At 39.0% G+C, this 22,031-nt stretch overlaps 1 protein-coding gene across 9 annotated transcripts in view; it reads right to left on the bottom strand.

Moving 5' to 3' along the window:
* The window catches only part of pcdh15b (protocadherin-related 15b), a 315,473-nt gene that overhangs the window by 247,411 nt on the left and 46,031 nt on the right, over nucleotides 1–22,031 (bottom strand). For 7 of the 9 annotated variants that reach the window (XM_062055676.1, XM_062055677.1, XM_062055675.1 and 4 more), the window contains 2 exons: nucleotides 11,173–11,187; nucleotides 9,300–9,365 (listed from right to left, as the gene is read on the bottom strand). The exons of 1 other annotated variant lie outside the window; for it this stretch is intronic. In XM_062055676.1, coding sequence (XP_061911660.1) covers nucleotides 9,300–9,365; nucleotides 11,173–11,187 — 81 coding nt within the window. The remainder of the gene's footprint in view (nucleotides 1–9,299; nucleotides 9,366–11,172; nucleotides 11,188–22,031) is intronic. One more of the 9 variants, XM_062055673.1, reaches the window with a different exon arrangement.

The raw sequence follows: 22,031 nt of genomic DNA on the forward strand, positions 1-22,031 counted from the left end.
GGGGCACACGGCCCTGCGCGAATGTCTGTGGCTGATGCTGGCAGCGCACTCATATGGGCACCTGTGTCACAAAGAAAGCGACGACCGGAGAGGGAGTCAGTAATAAACAGCAAGCCGCTGGTACGGCCGTCACCCACGGCTGCTAATAGGTGGCGGCCGGTGCGTTTCCCGACGCACTGAATGTACAGGGGGGAAGGCATTTCTTGGCTTTGTTGCCAAACTTGGCGTGGTAGAAACACAATCCTCCTGACTGCTTTGCACGTCGGGGCACAGTAGTGGTGGCAGAGATGGAGTATGGCTGGTGCATATGGTCATCACTGGTGGCAGTAGACGTGGAAGGGGGCGTGGCTGCAAAACATTTCTTCCCAGCTGAGAAAAATTTGTCCGCCTCCCTGGCCAACTGGCGAAAATCAGTAATAGATGAATTCGCAAGTGCCAAACGCACCTGTTCTGGAAGCTGCTGCAGGAATAGTTCTTTGAAAAGAAAACACGGCTGATGGTCTCCCAGCAGAGCCAGCATGTGATCCATCAGCTCAGAAGGCTTACTGTCGCCGAGACCGGGAAGTGAGAGGAGTTGGCGCGCACGTTCGGATTCAGAAAGTCCAAAAGTCTCCAGTAGATGCGCCTTCAGAGCGGCGTATTTGTTGCGTGCAGGAGGACGTTCTAGCAGACTCACCACTCTCCCCGCAGTCGAGCTTGTAAGGGACGCCACCACATGATAAAACTTTGTTTCGTCCGCCGTAATGTCTTTGATGGCGAATTGAGCCTCCGCCTGTGCGAACCACGCAGTTGCGTTCCCTTCCCAAAAGTCGGGCAACTTTAGTGTAGCAGACATGTTCAGTAAACTCTGGAAACGTCCAAGAGTAAAAAGGGGTCACCAATGTAGGAGTGTAGGCAGAGAAACGACGGAGATTTATTCCTCTTTGGAGAGCCAAGTAACACTCCGTTTATTTTCAGAGAGAACAACACAACAACAAACCTGTCGCACCGGTAATTACGTCAGCACCACAGAGGTGTGTCTCAACACTTCAAAGTAAAAGCACCTTTGCACCTATGCAAGTAAACATGGGCTAGAACGCAGTGAATTATAACCGTAATAATTAATAAGTGTCCTGTGTGTGTATATCCACCACACTGTGAATGTCCATTTCGCGTTCTCGACTCTCATTTTCAAGAGGATATAGTATCCGAGGTGGTTTAAAATACAAATCCGTGATCCACAATAGAAAAAGGAGAAAGTGTGGAATCCAATGAACCCTTGTACCTAAGTTACGGTCAGAGCGAAAAAAGATACGCCCTGCACTGCACTATAGTTCTTCACTCTCACTTCCCTCATCCACAAATCTTTCATCCTTGCTCAAATTAATGGGGTAATCGTCGCTTTCTTGGTCCGAATCTCTCTCGCTGCTGGTGTAAACAATAGGGAAATGTGAGCAGCACTCCAGCTTATGACGTCACGCTACTTCCGGTAGGGGCAAGGCTTTTTTTTATCAGCGACCAAAAGTTGCGAACTTTATCGTCGTCGTTCTCTACTAAATCCTTTCAGCAAAAATATGGCAATATCGCGAAATGATCACGTATGACACATAGAATGGATCTGCTATCCCCGTATAAATACAAAAATTTCATTTCAGTAGGCCTTTAAAGAAAGTTGGAAAAGTGAAGTGAAGTGTGAGCATATTTTTAGTCATGAATAACTTTCATAATACTCATATAATATATTCATGACACCATTTTTAACCTTCCACCTCAGCCACCTCGTCCGTCGACAAAATGTTGTCCGCTCTGACTTACCTGGTGTCCGTCACTTCTGTTGTGGCTCAAAGTTGTGTTGCGGCTTTACATTATTGTGTTGTGGCATTTGGTTTTTTTTTGTGGCTTTTGCAATCGTGCTATAGCTGAATGTTGTTGTGTTTGTTGTGCTTGATGATATTGATTTGAGGCGTTTGCATTTGCTGTGACCTTTCCCGGCCACTGTTTTGATGACTGTCGGCGTCAAGTAGACAGACTTGAGTTATGTTTAACTTTATCATTAAAAATGTCAAACTTCATATAAAGTCTGCCGTTCTTAAATCCAAGGTTTTCTTTTTTCTAGTATAAATAAAATCGATTGATTGCCTTTTAAAACAATGTTAGATCGATATATATCTTCCGGAAGGCCAACTTGCTGAGCACAGATCGATGTAGCTGAATCTTAGGAATATAAATCGATAAATGGCTGAAGTGGATGAATTGTTACACCCTTATTTAATACCCCTGATGAGTTCATTGTAAACAACAAAAACTTCTGGATGCTGACCCCTTATGATACTTCAAATGCCACGCAGGGTTCTAACACTTAAAGTTCTCCAAAACCATTTACTGCATTTCCATGACCATAAGAAAATATTTAATCTCAATGGCACTATCAAAAACAAATTATTTGTAACACCAAGTAAAATTAGGTTTGTGAAATGTATGGTGCATCTCTAAAACAAACAAAAAAAACACCACACAGGCACACTTTTATACATCTCATATTTCAGTTCCAGCATATTTTTTGTCATTACTCCTGTTCCATCCCACAGCCTCACGTATAAATCCATTTGGTTGACAAATGGTGGTTTAGGCTTTTGTCAAAAAGCCCTACATATGCTGTTTGTTGAAACACTATTGACAAGTAAGAGTCTATTTAAGTCACAAAACACAGACATAGGCACACTTGCAATCTGGCTGTCCGGGAACATGGCAGCAAAAAGACTGCTGGTGTCCTTGGATGACTTGAATGGGTAGTATGAGAATACACGTATTTTAGAACCCCCAATATATTCAGTACTTTATTTTTGCAGAAACGTCCAAAGTTGTCTGCTTCTTTGCTGTAGCATCGGCGTTCATGACCACTATTGCGCTGCTAGTGACAGTTTCGTGTTTTTTTTTACCCTTAAAGTGGGTAACAAGCGCCGCCTCACCCATATTCAAAAAAGAAAACAAATGTACAGCAGTTTGCATTCAGCACGTCTTGGGTCAATGCTTTAAGACTGTTTACACTGAGGGCCACACACTGAAAAATCAAAGCATGTAGGGGCCATTTTAATATTTTTAATTTTTAAAACCAATACAATGTAATTTTTTTGTTTTTCCTTTAGGACTCCCCTCAAGAATAGTTTCAGTTATAAAAAATGTTTAAAATAAATTTATATTCAGCACTTAAATCTCCAGATGAACTTCAGGTCTATCTATCAATATAAAGTTATTTTAATACTTGATGAGGCTCCAATGCTCAAGTTGAACTGAAAAGCTGACAGAATGTAGTATGAATGTAAGAATAGTTTAAATGTTGGAATGGTTTGAATGTTGAAAAGCTGACGCTGAACTGAAATGCTAATGGAATGTAGGACGAATGATGAAATGGTTTGAATATTGAAATAGTTTAAATGCTGAAATGGTTTGAATGTTGAAGAGTTTGAATTTCCAAGAAAACCAGAATTTTGTTTGGAACTTGGGAAAGTGTTAATTTGAATGTCCAGGATGAGTGGACTGTGTTGATGTTGGAATGGTATAAATAGTTTGAAAAATGTGGGAATTGTGCAACTTGGAAAAATGCCCCATTCATTTCAATAGGAACTTCCTGGAAATTTGGGAATTTGGGGAAAAGCGGGATTTTTGGGAAAATGATTAAGGAGCATGAATGTCCTGAATGAGCTGAATTGGTCGGTGTTGGAGTTGTTTAAATCGGTCAAGAAATGTAAAAGCAGCAACAGTTTTTTAAGTGAGAAATTGTATTACGGAATTTCGAAAAAAGCGGGAATTTTTTCAAAAATGGTAAAAAACTCGAATGTTGGTTGGTGTTGGAATTCTTTAAATCGGTCGAAGGTTGAAGTAGTAACATTTTCAATTGAGAAATGGTAGTAAGGATTTTCTGGAATTTTGGGAAAACTGGGAATTTTTGCAGGTCGAAAAACAACTTTAATTTTGTCCTGATTAAGAGGAATGTTTGGACGGTAGAACGGTTAAAGTGGGTTGAAAATGTGGAAGGATTAGTCGCCAAAAAAAAGGGTCAAAAAAGGGTTTGAAAAAACGGGAATTCTGTGAATTCCTGGATTTTTTTTTAACTTGGAAAAATAAGTTTGAATGTCTAGAATGAGTGGAATATGTTGAAGGTGGAATGGTTTGAATTGGTTGAAAAATGTGGAAATGGTGGAAGTTTGAAAAATGGCCAAGTCATTTTGAATGGGAAATATGTTCCGGAAAACCTGGAATTCTGGGAAATCTGGGAATTTTTGGAATTTGTCAAGAGAAAGCCCACGATTCCCGAATAGGCCGAACAGTTTGAAGTTGGAACGATTTGAAACGTGTGAAAAATGTTGAAAGTAGAGCTCGCCAAAATCTGGAGAAGAAGAATAGATGGATGAATTTTGGTGTAGAAAACCATATGTGAATGCTTTGGAGCATTCACACAATTATGTATGTTTTATGCCCTATTTGTCAAAAAAAACTGTTTATGGCAAAAACACAACAAATGCAATATTTTCAACCAAAAAATATTTAAAAGCGGAATATTTAATGTCAAGTAACTGGAGTTTGCTGGAATTTTTGTCAGCATCTTCACATCGCTAGCTGAAGTAGCTAACTAGTGGGCGTACCTGTAGTTTTTAGGCTCTTGCACACGGCCTGCCTACTTCTGAAAATATATTACTTTCTATTACCTTTCCAAGGCCTGGAAGCTGGATTTTAAAATTCCATGACTTTTCCAGGTTTTTCATGATCGTATGCACCCTGGGCTTAGAAGTAGCTTTGCACTGCTTTGTATTGTCTACGTTAGCCGCGAGCAAGGACGCAACAATGTGTTGAGGACACGGCCGTTGTCTTATGGTGGTCCAATTTGCGTGATGCATAGAGAATGTGTCATCAACATGCATTATCAAGATTTGACTACAGTATTAAAAGATTTATTGTCGGACAGATTTAAACCATTTATATTGCATACGGTCAAAATTGCGCAACCTGTTTATTGGAACATTTCAAAGTTTAGCTTTTGATGAAATGTCTAAATGAATGCACTTCAGTAAGAGACTGAGCCATAAAAAGCACGTGTCGCTCCTCCATGCACTTCCACATACAACATTTGCACAAACACACACTGCACAATCTAATATCTGACACAGAAATTGGGTCGTCGCCCTCTGTGCTCCCGCCGAAACGATGTGGAACGCCTTGACGTGATTTGCTGATGCGGGGAAACTGACGGGGGAAAATTTACCGGCAATCAAATTGCCTTCTTTACATTAGAAATAGGATGGAAAATTCATGGAGAGACTTTCAACATATGCGGTCTCAAGGTCCTTGAAGCTGGTTTTTCACAGGGTTGCGATGCACAGTGGAAAACTGATCATTCAGTCACCTTGTGTTGTACGGTATCAAATTTGGCTCACTATAAACGTGGGCTGTCTTCACAGTTACCTTACTTGATGAGGCTGTGTAATGAGTATTATTGTGCAGCGTCCGATTAAAACCAATGAAGAGAACACAAGGAGATCGAACATAGATACAGTATTAGGCTACTATGCCACACTCTTATGCCACTGTTGTACATACTTATAATGCTTGGATGAGAATTTGTCTTTAAAAACAACTTCAAGAGGTTAATGTGGCCAAGTAAGCGCAACAGCCGGATCCTGACTCTTGTAAAATTAAATGGACTGGAAACCTAATTAATGCCATTAATAGGATCTGTATCCATCTAATTTTTACTACAAAATGACTGCAGTGAAACAAGTTCGTTAAAACACAAGCAACCCTTGCATGAACTTTGTTTGACATACTGTACAAATCTGTAGAAAATTCATCCGTATGAATGTTAGACTAATACTAATGCTTGATAATCTGCTGGATTTTGATGTATTTCAATAATTACCTTAAAACTCAAGCAGAAGGAACAATGGCAATTTAATTTTGCTAGGGGTTAATGCACTGCATGAAAGACCAATTTCCATTCGATTTGGGACCTTTCAAGATTCTATAATAAAAGCCAAACTGTTTACTTAAAACAGTCAGCACTGAGGATTGTATACAATTATACACAGTTTTATACACTGATTATCTGATGAATGCCTGATTGCCCTGATTTCTCTTTTCCCCACAAAGTAAGATGTAGCTTCTGCATACAAACCATCAGTGCAAGACAGTACATTATTGTCCGGTTAGGAGGTCACAAACCCACGTATGACCTATATTATGTTAACAATGTGCACATACTATGGAAACTAGCGTGTTTATATTATGTGCATTGTACTTGTTCTCGCATTCTAATGAATAGATCCAGTTTACACACTGATTAGTTTTTTTTATGTACCCAAAACAGCTCCATCTGGAAGAACAACAAACTCCATTACCATGCAGCTGGGACATAATGCACAAAAGAGATGGGAAAGAAATTGAGAGGGGGGTAGGGGGGGACACCACTGTATGCAATATATTAGCATTGGACAAATTATGTGTGTATTCCCTGATTATTAGCCTTGTTTACGTCTTGGGTAAAGTTATAAGTTGTGGTTCTCTTCTCACAGTACATTCCATTGAAAAAACATTGCCTTCATAGTTGTGAACTTACCTGTCAACCTTTTTTATTTATCTTGCCCTTCTTTCCTGCCGCTTTCCCGTTCCTGTATTTTTTTTTTATTGTTTTGATTCTAATTCTGGTAAATTTAGATTAGGGTATGTAGTTTCTGAAATGGAAAGACGTTAACGTATCTTGTTTTTATGTTAGCATTTAAGCTAGCGAGCTGGCGCAAGTCAGTTTATCCAAGTGCAGTTGTCAGTCACAGTTTTTCGATCATTTTAATTTAAAACGGTATTACAAACCCCGTTTCCATATGAGTTGGGAAATTGTGTTAGATGTAAATATAAACGGAATACAATGATTTGCAAATCATTTTCAACCCATATTCAGTTGAATATGCTACAAAGACAACATATTTGATGTTCAAACTGATAAAACTTTTTTTTGTGTAAATAATCATTAACTTTAGAATTTGATGCCAGCAACACGTGACAAAGAAGTTGGGAAAGGTGGCAATAAATACTGATAAAGTTGAGGAATGCTCATCAAACACTTATTTGGAACATCCCACAGGTGAACAGGCAAATTGGGAACAGGTGGGTGCCATGATTGGGTATAAAAGTAGATTCCATGAAATGCTCAGTCATTCACAAACAAGGATAGGGCGAGGGTCACCACTTTGTCAACAAATGCGTGAGAAAATTGTTGAACAGTTTAAGAAAAGCCTTTCTCAACCAGCTATTGCAAGGAATTTAGGGATTTCTCCATCTACGGTCCGTAATATCATCAAAGGGTTCAGAGAATCTGGAGAAATCACTGCACGTAAGCAGCTAAGCCCGTGACCTTCGATCCCTCAGGCTGTACCGCATCAACAAGCGACATCAGTGTGTAAAGGATATCACCACATGGGCTCAGGAACACTTCAGAAACCCACTGTCAGTAACTACAGTTGGTCGCTACATCTGTAAGTGCAAGTTAAAACTCTCCTATGCAAGGCGAAAACCGTTTATCAACAACATCCAGAAACGCCGTCTGCTTCGCTGGGCCTGAGCTCATCTAAGATGGACTGATACAAAGTGGAAAAGTGTTCTGTGGTCTGACGAGTCCACAATTCAAATTGTTTTTGGAAACTGTGGACGTCGTGTCCTCCAGACCAAAGAGGAAAAGAACCACCCGGATTGTTATAGGCGCAAAGTTGAAAAGCCAGCATCTGTGATGGTATGGGGGTGTATTAGTGCCCAAGACATGGGTAACTTACACATCTGTGAAGGCGCCATTAATGCTGAAAGGTACATACAGGTTTTGGAGCGACATATGTTGCCATCCAAGCAACGTTACCATGGACGCTCCTGCTTATTTCAGCAAGACAATGCCAAGCCACGTGTTACATCAACGTGGCTTCATAGTAAAAGAGTGCGGGTACTAGACTGGCCTGTCTGTAGTCCAGACCTGTCTCCCATTGAACATGTGTGGCGCATTATGAAGCCTAAAATACCACAACGGAGACCCCCGGACTGTTGAACAACTTAAGCTGTACATCAAGCAAGAATGGGAAAGAATTCCACCTGAGAAGCTTAAAAAATGTGTCTCCTCAGTTCCCAAACGTTTACTGAGTGTTGTTAAAAGGAAAGGCCATGTAACACAGTGGTGAACATGCCCTTTCCCAACTACTTTGGCACGTGTTGCAGCCATGAAATTCTAAGTTAATTATTATTTGCAAAAAAAAAAAAAAGTTTATGAGTTTGAACATCAAATATCTTGTCTTTGTAGTGCATTCAACTGAATATGGGTTGAAAAGGATTTGCAAATCATTGTATTCCGTTTATATTTACATCTAACACAATTTCCCAACTCATATAGAAACGGGGTTTGTACTTACAGTCAGGATTTTACAGTTTATCGTGACATCTTTAGTTATTAGTATCAAAATGTTATCTTTTTCTCATTACATTAAATTTTTTTGCTCTTTTTTTTATGTTAGTGTTTTTTTGTTTGATTTTATTTCGAAATTATACAGTGGCCAAATACAACTCTGGCTGCGGGCTGCATATCACCCCTTGGCTACAATTTGGACACCATTGATCTAGCAGCTTTATCTAGCGCTGCATGCATTTTAAAATGTCGCTACTACACTGTAAGGTGAGAAACTCATGTGTGTGACGCGCTGTATTGTTGTTTATAATAAACTTGTCATCCTTGCTTTCAATGCTGACTGAGCAGTTTGCGCTTTACTGCTATTAAATCAGAAGAAGAAATGCATTAAAATCGAGTAAAGAGTGCAGAATCTCATTCAAGTAAAACACGGTCTCCACAGAAAAGACTAAAAAGTGGAGCATCTTAATTTCAGTAAGTATATGTTTTTCATTGAACAATAAGGTAAAAGACGCTTGTTGCTAGTGGTTTGTCCCAAAGCTTGACAGCAGTCTCAAAGGCAGCTATAAAAGACTGCATCTGCTCCACTTAGCCTTGTCAGGAGTCAAAAGACAAGGCAGAGCAGTGAGACTTAGCCACTCCTGTGCTTCCGTTGACACCTGAGCTTAAGTTTGTGGACAGCACACGGGCCTCGCAGCGACGGCAGCGCTCGGCTGAGGCCTGATGAATATTAATGAGCCTTAGTTACACTCCGGCGCCAATTGGCAGCTGCTGAAAAAAGGTCAAGATCTTCTCGCTGTGTTTGTGCAAAGTTTGGGGAGGACTACTTTAACAGTTCATGTAGCATATCTGCTGCATTCAATCAGGCTGTCACTGAATGAAAACTTACCATTCGGACTCTCCTCGTCTATGGCAACAATGGTAGCAGGAGGACCAGAACGAGAAAGTTTACATTCTGAAAGAGAAATTAAAAACGTTAGCATATTTACGCAGATTATAAACATCGAGAAAGATCTACAGCAGGGATGCCAAAAGTGATGCTCGCGTGGGGCCCGCCGCGTCGTTTCGTTTGGCCCGCCGAAGGGTGGCTAGAAATGTAATACCTATTCATACTGACCTCTTTCAAGCGGCACAATCATTCATGGCATGTCCGCAAGGCTACACTGTAAACAAGTCAGTAAATTTTATTGTAAAAACCTGGCAGCTTAGTCACCAGGAATTTACTCTAAAATCATCAGTGGTACTATTTTTCCATTTACAGTAATGCACTGTAAAAACAGGGAACATAGATTTGACGATAAAAAAGTATCAGCTCAGTCGCCAGAATTTTGCAGTGAAAATAACAGTGGTACAGTTTTTCAATTTATAGTAATGCACTGTAAAAAAATGGACGTAGATTTTACGTTAAAAAAAATGGCAGCTTAGTCACCAGACTTTTAACGTAAAAACAACTGTTTTTCAATATACAGTAATTTGGTGTAAAAAACACTGTAAATCTTCAGTAAAATTCTGGTGACTGAGCTGCCCATTTTTTCCAATCGTAAAACCTATAGATTTTTTTTTTTACAGGCAACTCGTTGCCTTTGAATTTTGAATTTGAGACCCGTGGTCTTTGTTGAAGTTGTGAGTTTTAGATCAGTGGTTCTCAACCTTTTTTCAGTGATGTACCCCCTGTGAACATTTTTTTAATTCAAGTACCCCCTAATCAGAGCAAAGTATTTTTGGTTGAAAAAAACAGATAAAGAAGTATAATACAGCACTATGTCATCAGTTTCTGATTTATTAAATTGTATAACAGTGCAAAATATTGCTCATTTGTTGTGGTCTTTCTTGAACTATTTGGAAAAAAAAGATATGAAAATAACTAAAAACTTGTTGAAAAATAAACAAGTGATTAAATTATAAATAAAGATTTCTACACAGAAGTAATCATCAACTTAAAGTGCCCTCTTTGGGGATTGTAATAGAGATCCATCTGGATTCATGAACTTAATTCTAAACATTTCTTCACAAAAAAAGAAATCTTTAACATCAATATTTATGGAACATGTCCACAAAAAAATCTAGCTGTCAACACTGAATATTGCATTGTTGCATTTCTTTTCACAGTTCTTTTTGACAGACATTTAAAAAAAAATCTCACGTACCCCTTGGCATACCTTCAAGTACCCCCAGGTACCCCCATTTGAGAACCACAGTTTTAGATGCTCAATGAAGAAAGATTATCTTGGTCGTCATGCTTTGCCCACGTCCGATAATGAAAAACTAAACCCTTTGAAATTTAGCATCCTCCATATGTCTCATCTGTCTGGGTGAAGTTTAAAAGCGATCAGATGAAATATCAAGGAGAAACTGGTTACAGAACAACACCCGGTGTCAAAAATCTGTAAAAAAAAGACCTTTTTGAATGTTTTGAGGTTAGTAATGTACATAAAAGTTGCAGAGTTGCATGCTAACTGAACTACACGTGACTGTGTGAAAATCTCCACTACCTTATATTGATTAAAAGGCGGTAAAAGGAAAAAAAAGACTCACTGGTGGTGTCGTTGCATGGTAAAAATCGCTGTTTGGCACGCGGACTATTGGCACATTTTAACTTTGGCCCTTGGAAGCAAAACGTCTGATCACCCCTGATCTACAGCGTATCAACCCGCCTAAATCAAATGCATTCTATAAAATGTCATTTAGAAAATACTGGTGATGCAAGGTTGCACAGGGTTGACACACAAACAGGGAAGGAAAAGAGTGGAAGTACTCCTCACCCTCATATTGCCAGTCTGCAGCAGAAGACCGACCCACCGGGAAGGAGGAAGGAAAAGATGAAGGAAAGCAGCCAGAAAAAAAGAGAAGAGACAAAAACATTAGAGAAAAAGCAGGGAATGGCTTTGAGCTTTTGAAAAGAACACACGTAAAAATGATGACCACTCTTGAGGCACGATGTTGACATGTATGCATGCAGTTTTTCAACCTGCATTCATAACTTCCTTTAAAAGAAAAAAAACGCCTGCCTTGAAATGATTTGCACTCAGAGCAGGAGTCCGCAGCTGCCAATGTGACATTCAAGTATTCAAAAGGGGCTCTTCACTAGACAACATTCAAAGGCTCTCCAGGACAGTAAACTAATCACATAGCAAAAGCATCCAAGTTTTCAGAAGAAAGACTCTTAAAAAATATTGCATGGTTGTAGTTGACCACAATGTTTCAAACTGAGCCTCCTTTAATTGTTGAAAACACTGTATAGGAGCTATAAAAACATTTTCATCAAAAATAACCAGAGCAACATGCAACACAATAGCTAAAAATGGCCAGATGTGAGTGGTTTTACTTTATTTTAGTTGTATTATACAGTGGTTAACCTCTCTGTATTCATGTATCACCCGCAAGAAGACATTTAAACAATAGTGCATCCAAAGTGTGTTGTCTGAAATCTAGCTCTAGCCGGAAATTGACACGGTTTAAAAGGGCTTTAGGTCAGCCCTACTTAGAACATGCTGATCTTTGTGTCTGTAGCTTTAATGCCAATGAGCTATAGTTTCTCAAAGCCTGTCTCCTGTTATGCATTTTTTAGGGAGGAACATCTTTGGCCTCCGATCCTGATCTGATTTATTTATTTTTTTACCTCAGATCTGATCCGACTTTGAGTTCCAATTCGATACTTTGACGATAATGGAAGTGAAGATGTTTTATAGCAAGTAACTAAATAGAATAGAATAAAATAGAATAGAAAGTACTTTATTGATCCCTGGGGGAAATAACCCAGAATAACCCATTTCTGTAAAGTTGATTTTATTAAATGTAAAATGTGCTAGTACTGTTGTAAATCAGATGATTTGTGGTTTGAATGCTACATACAAATATTTTCTAACAAAATAAAGTAGATAGTGCGCAATAACTTTAAAAAAAGCAGAAACTATTATTGGCTCCCATTTAAATCATTTGGGTTATGCCCTTAAAGCTTTCCTGTATCCTCATATTTACTCCATGACTTTGATAAACAATAACAAAATACACCTTAAATGACTTTATAATAACAAGAAAAAGAAAATATCGATGTAATCACTTTAGTATTGTGTATTGATACTATACAAGGTATCGACATCTGGTTTGATCACCCCTACTTTACATTGAAGCGTTAGCGGTTAGTTTCTTGTGTTGGCATGTTTAGCCATTCCTTTTCCTCTAGTCCTTCAATGATAATGTTTCTTGGAAGAAACTTTGTTTATTTTCCGCCATAGAGGTGAGGATTAGTGCCTTGGAAGCGACTTCGCACTGTGGATAGATGACACGTTCATGCAGCTTGGTCTCAAATTTGAGCCGGTGTTCTGGGAAGACACACACCCTCCTGAAATCCATGCAAACACCTCCTGCATGTCTGGAATAAAGAATGGAAATGGAATTGTGTCTCCATGAGCATGCATCGATTATGCAGGAATCCTTCATGCAAGTACATGTAGTAAATATGTAAACACTGGGACACAGCTGCAGTAAAGATGGGCTGGACTTGACAGTTCATCAGCCAATCAGTTAGAAAGGGCAAATTTAGTCACCTGATCTGATCTGATTGCATGATCTACAGCACTTTATCTACCGGTTTTACAAACCCAGTTTCCATATGAGTTGGGAAATTGTGTTAGATGTAAATATAAACGGAATACAATGATTTGCAAATCTTTTTCAACCCATATTCAATTGAATGCACTACAAAGACAAGATATTTGATGTTCAAACTCAAATTTTTTTATTTAAAAAAAAAAAAAAAATTAACTTAGAATTTCATGGCTGCAACACGTGCCAAAGTAGTTGGGAAAGGGCATGTTCACCACTGTGTTACATGGCCTTTCCTTTTAACAACACTCAGTAAACGTTTGAGAACTGAGGAGACACATTTTTTAAGCTTCTCAGGTGGAATTCTTTCCCATTCTTGCTTGATGTACAGCTTAAGTTGTTCAACAGTCCGGGGGTCTCCGTTGTGGTATTTTAGGCTTCATAATGCGCCACACATTTTCAATGGGAGACAGGTCTGGACTACAGGCAGGCCAGTCTAGTACCCGCACTCTTTTACTATGAAGCCACGTTGATGTAACACGTGGCTCGGCATTGTCTTGCTGAAATAAGCAGGGGCATCCATGGTAACGTTGCTTGGATGGCAACATATGTTGCTCCAAAACCTGTATGTACCTTTCAGCAACAGATGTGTAAGTTACCCATGTCTTGGGCACTAATATACCCCCATACCATCACAGATGCTGGCTTTTCAACTTTGCGCCTATAACAATCCGGATGGTTCTTTTCCTCTTTGGTCCGGAGGACACGACGTCCACAGTTTCCAAAAAATGTGGACTCGTCAGACCACAGAACACTTTTCCACTTTGTATCAGTCCATCTTAGATGAGCTCAAGCCCAGCGAAGCCGACGGCGTTTCTGGGTGTTGTTGATAAACGGTTTTCGCCTTGCATAGGAGAGTTTTTAACCTGCACTTACAGATGTAACGACCAACTGTAGTTACTGACAGTGGGTTTCTGAAGTGTTCCTGAGCCCATGTGGTGATATCCTTTACACACTGATGTCGCTTGTTGATGCAGTACAGCCTGAGGGATCGAAGGTCACGGGCTTAGCTGCTTACGTGCAGTGATTTCTCCAGATTCTCCGAACCCTTTGATGATATTACGGAGCGTAGATGGTGAAATCCCTAAATTCCTTGCAATAGCTGGTTGAGAAAGGTTTTTCTTAAACTGTTCAACAATTTGCTCACGCATTTGTTGACAAAGTGGTGACCCTCGCCCCATCCTTGTTTGTGAATGACTGAGCATTTCATGGAATCTACTGTTACACCCAATCATGGCACCCACCTGTTCCCAATTTGCCTGTTCACCTGTGGGATGTTCCAAATAAGTGTTTGATGAGCATTCCTCAACTTTATCAGTATTTATTGCCACCTTTCCCAACTTCTTTGTCACGTGTTGCTGGCATCAAATTCTTAAGTTAATGATTATTTGCACAAAAAAAAAAGTTTATCAGTGTGAACATCAAATATGTTGTCTTTGTAGCATATTCAACTGAATATGGGTTGAAAATGATTTGCAAATCATTGTATTCCGTTTATATTTACATCTAACACAATTTCCCAACTCATATGGAAACGGGGTTTGTATATACACTCTCCTCCGCACTTGTCCAACAACGTAACATTAAGGCAGGGGTGTCAAAATTGTTTTCATTAAGGGCCACATCGCAGTTATGGCTGGTATCCGGGGGCTGCTTGTTACAGTGAATATATTTAATGTATAATCGATATTATTACACAATTCCCAATGCATTTGATTAGTCTTCTTTTACATACAAATTGATGGATTACGTACTTGCTTTTGAAATGATAAATCTGGGGTACAAACATTTTGTTCTAACAAACAATTATTTGGATATGTTAATTATATGGGTGTCCAAACTTTTTCACCAAGGGCCTCATACTAAAAAGTCAAAGTCTGCGGGGGCCATTTTGATATATATTTTTTGACACGACAAATTTTAGTGTCAGCTTTGTATTGTGGGTGACAGAGAGCACTATTAATAATTACAGGGATAAAAAAACAACAGTAAAAATGTAAAAAAAAGAGCAGCAAAAAGACAATGTAATGAGAAAAAGCTGAAATTTTGATACTAACAACTAATAAGACACTTTGTCACTTAATACACAAAGCTGAGCCTAACTTTTGTCTTTAAAAATAAATATGGCGGTTTTTATAATTTTTTCATTACCAAAATAACAAAATGCCTGCCATATACTTTAACTTTTCAGTATGCGACCCTTGGTGGAAAAAGTCTGGATATACCCCTGAGTTTTAATATAAATTGGCCAGCTATTTTCTTATTACATCACAAATTGCTTCTCTTTTTGTTGTTCTTCTATCCCCCCCAAAAATGCTGCAGGCCAACAAAACTTGAGCTGCTGACCACATTTTGGACACCCCTGTTTTAATATGTTTTTTGCATGGTCAGATAATTCTAAAGTTTAAAAGACAATTTTTCGGTCAAAAATGCTACAACGAATATGTTTAGTAAGAAAGAGGAAGTACTCTATTGATGCACATTATTTCCAGGCTTCCACGGGCCACATAAAACGATGTGAAAATGAATGAATTTCCCTAAGGGGACCAATAAATCTAAATCTAAATCTAAAGATCTGACCCTCGGGCTTTGAGTTTGACACATGCAATAAGGAGTAAGACAAGAGGACACAAACATTTGCAAAACCCAAACAAATCTAAATTTGAGCAAACTAAAGTCAATTAAGCATATTCATCATCATCCTCATAGGGTATCAGGCCTGTTTGCAAGCATCAATTATCCAGTCATCTGAGTTCTATATTATTGATATTTCCAATTAAATTTCTTAGGCTGCTGATATATGTTGTTCGTTGTCGACCTGGAGCTTTCTTTCCTACTAGTTTTCCTGTTAACATCACTTTTTCTAAGCTGTCTTTTCTAATGATATGTCCGAGGAATTTCAGCTGCCTATTTCGAATCGTTGCAATTAGAGATCTTCTGGTTTTTGCCTTTGCCAATACCTCATCATTACTTTTCTTTTCAGTCCATGATGTGCAGAGTATTTTTCTCAAGAAACACATTTCAGTTTTCCTCTAATTGTCTCAGTTGTTGATTGTTTAAAGTCCAGCATTCACAGCCGTAAAGTAGGACAGACCATACATAAGTTTCGTGGACTCCGAGTTTGGTGTCAATTGAGATGTTTCTATTTTTAAATATAAGACTCATTTTGTTGAAGCTTTCTTTTGACATGGCAATCCTTTTGTTTATCTCTTTTTCATACCTATCATCAGATGTTACTGTGACACCGAGGTATTTGAATTGATCCACTTGTTTTATTTTCTTGTTGTTGCATGTGATGCTACATGCAGGTGGATGTGGTTGTTTCACATATTAGTGGACCTTTAAGAAAATGTAAACTTGGCCCTCTTTGATGAGATACAAATACCATCAAAATTAGAGCTGTCCGATAATATCGGACTGCCGATATTATTCACCTGTGGGATGTTCCAAATAAGTGTTTGATGAGCATTCCTCAACTTTATCAGTATTTATTGCCACCTTTCCCAACTTCTTTGTCACGTGTTGCTGGCATCAAATTCTTAAGTTAATGATTATTTGCACAAAAAAAAAAGTTTTTTAGTTTGAACATCAAATATGTTGTCTTTGTAGCATATTCAACTGAATATGGGTTGAAAATGATTTGCAAATCATTGTATTCCGTTTATATTTACATCTAACACAATTTCCCAACTCATATGGAAACGGGGTTTGTATATACACTCTCCTCCGCACTTGTCCAACAACGTAACATTAAGGCAGGGGTGTCAAAATTGTTTTCATTAAGGGCCACATCGCAGTTATGGCTGGTATCCGGGGGCTGCTTGTTACAGTGAATATATTTAATGTATAATCGATATTATTACACAATTCCCTATGCATTTGATTAGTCTTCTTTTACATACAAATTGATGGATTAAGTACTTGCTTTTGAAATGATAAATCTGGGGAACAAACATTTTGTTCTAACAAACAATTATTTGGATATGTTAATTATATGGGTGTCCAAACTTTTTCACCAAGGGCCTCATACTAAAAAGTCAAAGTCTGCGGGGGCCATTTTGATATATATTTTTTGACACGACAAATTTTAGTGTCAGCTTTGTATTGTGGGTGACAGAGAGCACTATTAATAATTACAGGGGTAAAAAAAACAACAGTAAAAATGTAAAAAAAAGAGCAGCAAAAAGACAATGTAATGAGAAAAAGCTGAAATTTTGATACTAACAACTAATAAGACACTTTGTCACTTAATACACAAAGCTGAGCCTAACTTTTGTCTTTAAAAATAAATATGGCGGTTTTTATAATTTTTTCATTACCAAAATAACAAAATGCCTGCCATATACTTTAACTTTTCAGTATGCGACCCTTGGTGGAAAAAGTCTGGATATACCCCTGAGTTTTAATATAAATTGGCCAGCTATTTTCTTATTACATCACAAATTGCTGCTCTTTTTGTTGTTCTTCTATCCCCCAAAAAAATGCTGCAGGCCAACAAAACTTGAGCTGCTGACCACATTTTGGACACCCCTGTTTTAATATGTTTTTTGCATGGTCAGATAATTCTAAAGTTTAAAAGACAATTTTTCGGTCAAAAATGCTACAACGAATATGTTTAGTAAGAAAGAGTAAGTACTCTATTGATGCACATTATTTCCAGGCTTCCACGGGCCACATAAAACGATGTGAAAATGAATGAATTTCCCTAAGGGGACCAATAAATCTAAATCTAAAGATCTGACCCTCGGGCTTTGAGTTTGACACATGCAATAAGGAGTAAGACAAGAGGACACAAACATTTGCAAAACCCAAACAAATCTAAATTTGAGCAAACTAAAGTCAATTTAGCATATTCATCATCATCCTCATGGGGTATCAGGCCTGTTTGCAAGCATCAATTATCCAGTCTTCTGAGTTCTATATTATTGATATTTCCAATTAAATTTCTTAGGCTGCTGATATATGTTGTTCGTTGTCGACCTGGAGCTTTCTTTCCTTCTAGTTTTCCTGTTAACGTCACTTTTTCTAAGCTGTCTTTTCTAATGATATGTCCGAGGAATTTCAGCTGCCTATTTCGAATCGTTGCAATTAGAGATCTTCTGGTTTTTGCCTTTGCCAATACCTCATCATTACTTTTCTTTTCAGTCCATGATATGCAGAGTATTTTTCTCAAGAAACACATTTCAGTTTGCCTCTAATTGTCTCAGTTGTTGATTGTTTAAAGTCCAGCATTCACAGCCGTAAAGTAGGACAGACCATACATAAGTTTCGTGGACTCCGAGTTTGGTGTCAATTGAGATGTTTCTATTTTTAAATATAAGACTCATTTTGTTGAAGCTTTCTTTTGACATGGCTATCCTTTTGTTTATCTCTTTTTCATACCTATCATCAGATGTTACTGTGACACCGAGGTATTTGAATTGATCCACTTGTTTTATTTTCTTGTTGTTGCATGTGATGCTACATGCAGGTGGATGTGGTTGTTTCACATATTAGTGGACCTTTAAGAAAATGTAAACTTGGCCCTCTTTGATGAGATACAAATACCATCAAAATTAGAGCTGTCCGATAATATCGGACTGCCGATATTATCGGCCGATAAATGCTTTAAAATGTAATATCGGAAATTATCGGTATTGGTTTCAAAAAGTAAAATTTATGATTAAAACGGCGCTGCACGGAGTGGTACACGGACGTAGGGAGAAGTACAGAGCGCCAATAAACCTTAAAGGCACTGCCTTTGCGTGCCGGCCCAATCACATAATATCTACGGCTTTTCACACACACAAGTGAATGCAATTCATACTTGGTCAACAGCCATACAGGTCACACTGACGGTGGACGTATAAACAGCTTTAACACTGTTACAAATATGCGCCACACTGTGAACCCATACCAAACAAGAATGACAAACATTTCGGGAGAACATCCGCACCGTAACACAACATAAACACAACAGAACAAATACCCAGAACCCCTTGCAGCACTAACTCTTACGGGACGTTACAATATACACCCCCCACCCTACCCACCTCCTCATGCTCTCTCAGGGAGAGCATGTCCCAAATTCCAAGCTGCTGTTTTGAGGCATGTTAAAAAAAATTATGCATTTTGTGACTTCAATAATAAATATGGCAGTGCCATGTTGGGATTTTTTTCCATAACTTGAGTTGATTTATTTTGGAAAACCTTGTAACATTGTTTAATGCATCCAGCGGGGCATCACAACAAAATTTGGCATAATAATGTGTTAATTCCACGACTGTATATATCTGTATCGGTTGATATCGGAATCGGTAATTAAGAGTTGGACAATATCGGAATATCGGATATCGGCAAAAAAGCCATTATCGGACATCTCTAATCAAAATATTTGATGCGGTCTTGGGTTAAAAGTTTAAAAGGCAACATAGTTGACAATATGGACGGTTGTTTGCTTTGCTCATTCATCCAACACTTAAAGCTCAAAAGGTGGAAGCTAATTTGCCTTCCCAACCCTATTCTAATTTTGCATTGTGAGGCGGGCAGGGCAGTAGGACTCGTCACTAGTTAGTGGACCAGCTGGCCTTTCAGAGTGCATTTGTTTGGGAGTGTGCGTGCATGACATATGCGCATCTCCTGCTCGACTGCCTCTTTATTTAGTGTAAGACGATGCCCTTTGCTGGCTCTTACGGGCAGGCCACTTGTTCCGCATCGTGCATCTCTACGTATTTTTTTCGCAGTAGCACCTCACATACTATGTCTTTTCTCATCTGCCCTGAGCATCAGTCTGCTTTGCTTCTCCAGCCATCCCCATTAAATGAAATGAAACGTCATCAGTCAGGATTGTAACTCCAAATGACAACGAGATCACACACCGAAACCAGCCAAAATCTTAAGAAAAGCCATAAAAAGAAATGATGGTAAATTGAAGGAGTCCGTCATTTATACGTCCATGCTAAAATTGCAGTAATATTGGAGGCAATTCTGTGAAACTAACACGAGTATTAGAATGGAGATGAGATCAGCGAAGATGCAACACACCGTTAGCGGGCCTAAATTGAATCATGCGCCGCAGTAATTTGCGTTATCTCTGCATCGCAGTTGAATTAACTCAAGGCCTGGTCTCACTACAGGGGATGATTCAGAGGAGTATGAATTGCAAGCCCACAGGTGCTGATTGCAGCGATATCAGACTATTACAGCATATGCTCCCTCCTCTACCAGTCACACTTTCAAAATGATTGCCTGGAAAACTTTCTTGTATTATGATAAAGCGTGAAATGGATCACTCGTTTTAAAGAATGTTTTGGTCAGATTCGCAAGCAACGACTTAATTTGCCAACTACTCAAAATTGTCTTTTTAATGACATTCTGACAGTAATGTGCGTCATCAGTTCCGTCACGTTTCAGAGAAGAAGCTTTCAAATGCTCGATCCTGAAGTTCCGGGTTTTCATGACGTCATGACAGATAATCAACACTTTGTTTAAAAAAAAAAAATAATAATAATAAAACAATTTTTAAAAAAAGATACAACCGGCTTTCCTACACATCTTAAAACAAACTATCCTGTCAGTCGGTTACAGAAGTGGGAGCTGCAAGTTTGCTCATTGTGTTTTTCTTCAGCAACTAGCTACCCTAGCATGATGTTGCTGTTAAACTGTGACTGACTGTAATGTCCAAAGACATGCACCTGGGGATAGGTTGATTGGCAACACTAAATTGGCCCTAGTGTGTGAATGTGAGTGTGAATGTTGTCTATCTGTGTTGGCCCTGCGATGAGGTGGTGACTTGTCTAGGGTGTACCCCACCTACCGCCCCAATGCAGCTGAGATAAGCTCCAGCACAAAATTGCGCGCCTCCGCCATAGTTGATAAGCTTCTTCTTTTTCTCTGTCTTCTTGTTATGTGACATTCATCATCCGCTGTTGTCATTTCTAATATAAAGTAGTGTTAAGTTCTTACTCAGTAAACTCGCCATGAAAGTGCTAAAACATACCGGTGTAGTGAGTTACATTATTCACCCAAGAAACTTTAGCTATTAGAGTTCTTATTGGACAGTTTCTCACAGGACACATTTCCGGTGTTGTTGTGAGGAGATGCTGCTCTGTTATGTATTTAAGTAAAATCGGAATGTCATTAAAACAGTTAGCGCCATCTTTTGACACTTCTTCCACTCCCGTCCTTGCACGCTACACCGCTACAACGAAGATGACGAGGAGAAGACACTGCTGAAGGTGAGCCACGGAAATAAGACCGCCCATAAAACGGCGCATCCGGAAGTGACTGTCAGAAAGCGGCTTGAAGATGATCTGTAAAACATAATCTATGCAACATTTTGACCAAAGAACCACCATTACATGTTATGTAGACCACAAGGAAGTGTTTTACATTTAGAAAAAAAAATAAAAAAATGACTCCTTTAATGTGCCCTATAATCCGGTGTGCCTAATGTATGAAAAAAGATAAAAATAGACCATTCATCGGCAGTGCGCCTTATAATCAGGTGCACCCTATGGTCCGGAAAACAGGTGCCGACGGGTAAAAAAAAAAAGTTTGTTTTGCATAATGATCTCCTTTGGGGCAGCGTGGCTCAGATGGTAGAACGGCCTTCCAGAAACTAGAAGTTTCCACGCGATACAGTTCATGACATTAAGGAGTGAGGTGTTTACGAGCGGCAGCCGCCACAATCTCATCAGGATCACAGGACCCGTTGCCATGGAAACGTCATTCAATTCAATCTACCCCCCCTTTCTGAGCAGTGGATATTGGTTTGTGGAGCGGCGGCGAAGGCAGACATTTTGTAGGAGCAGTGAGAAGAGGACAATGTGCCTCCCTCGCTGGGCAGCCGCCGGAATTGTATTTCTTTGCTTCTAACAATCCCACAGTAAAATAAATCCAAGACGGTGAATATGAAAAATCCCAGCCTCTTGCCTGAGTTTTCATGAGATAAAGTACGAACCACTGAGGAGGTCAGCAGTTATTTCCTCCTGTGTATACAGCGCTTTTTAGAGACACACTATTTGTTAGAGACAAA

Source organism: Entelurus aequoreus, linkage group LG08, assembly GCF_033978785.1.
Source record: "Entelurus aequoreus isolate RoL-2023_Sb linkage group LG08, RoL_Eaeq_v1.1, whole genome shotgun sequence".
In the NCBI taxonomy this organism is placed as follows: Eukaryota; Metazoa; Chordata; class Actinopteri; order Syngnathiformes; family Syngnathidae; genus Entelurus; species Entelurus aequoreus.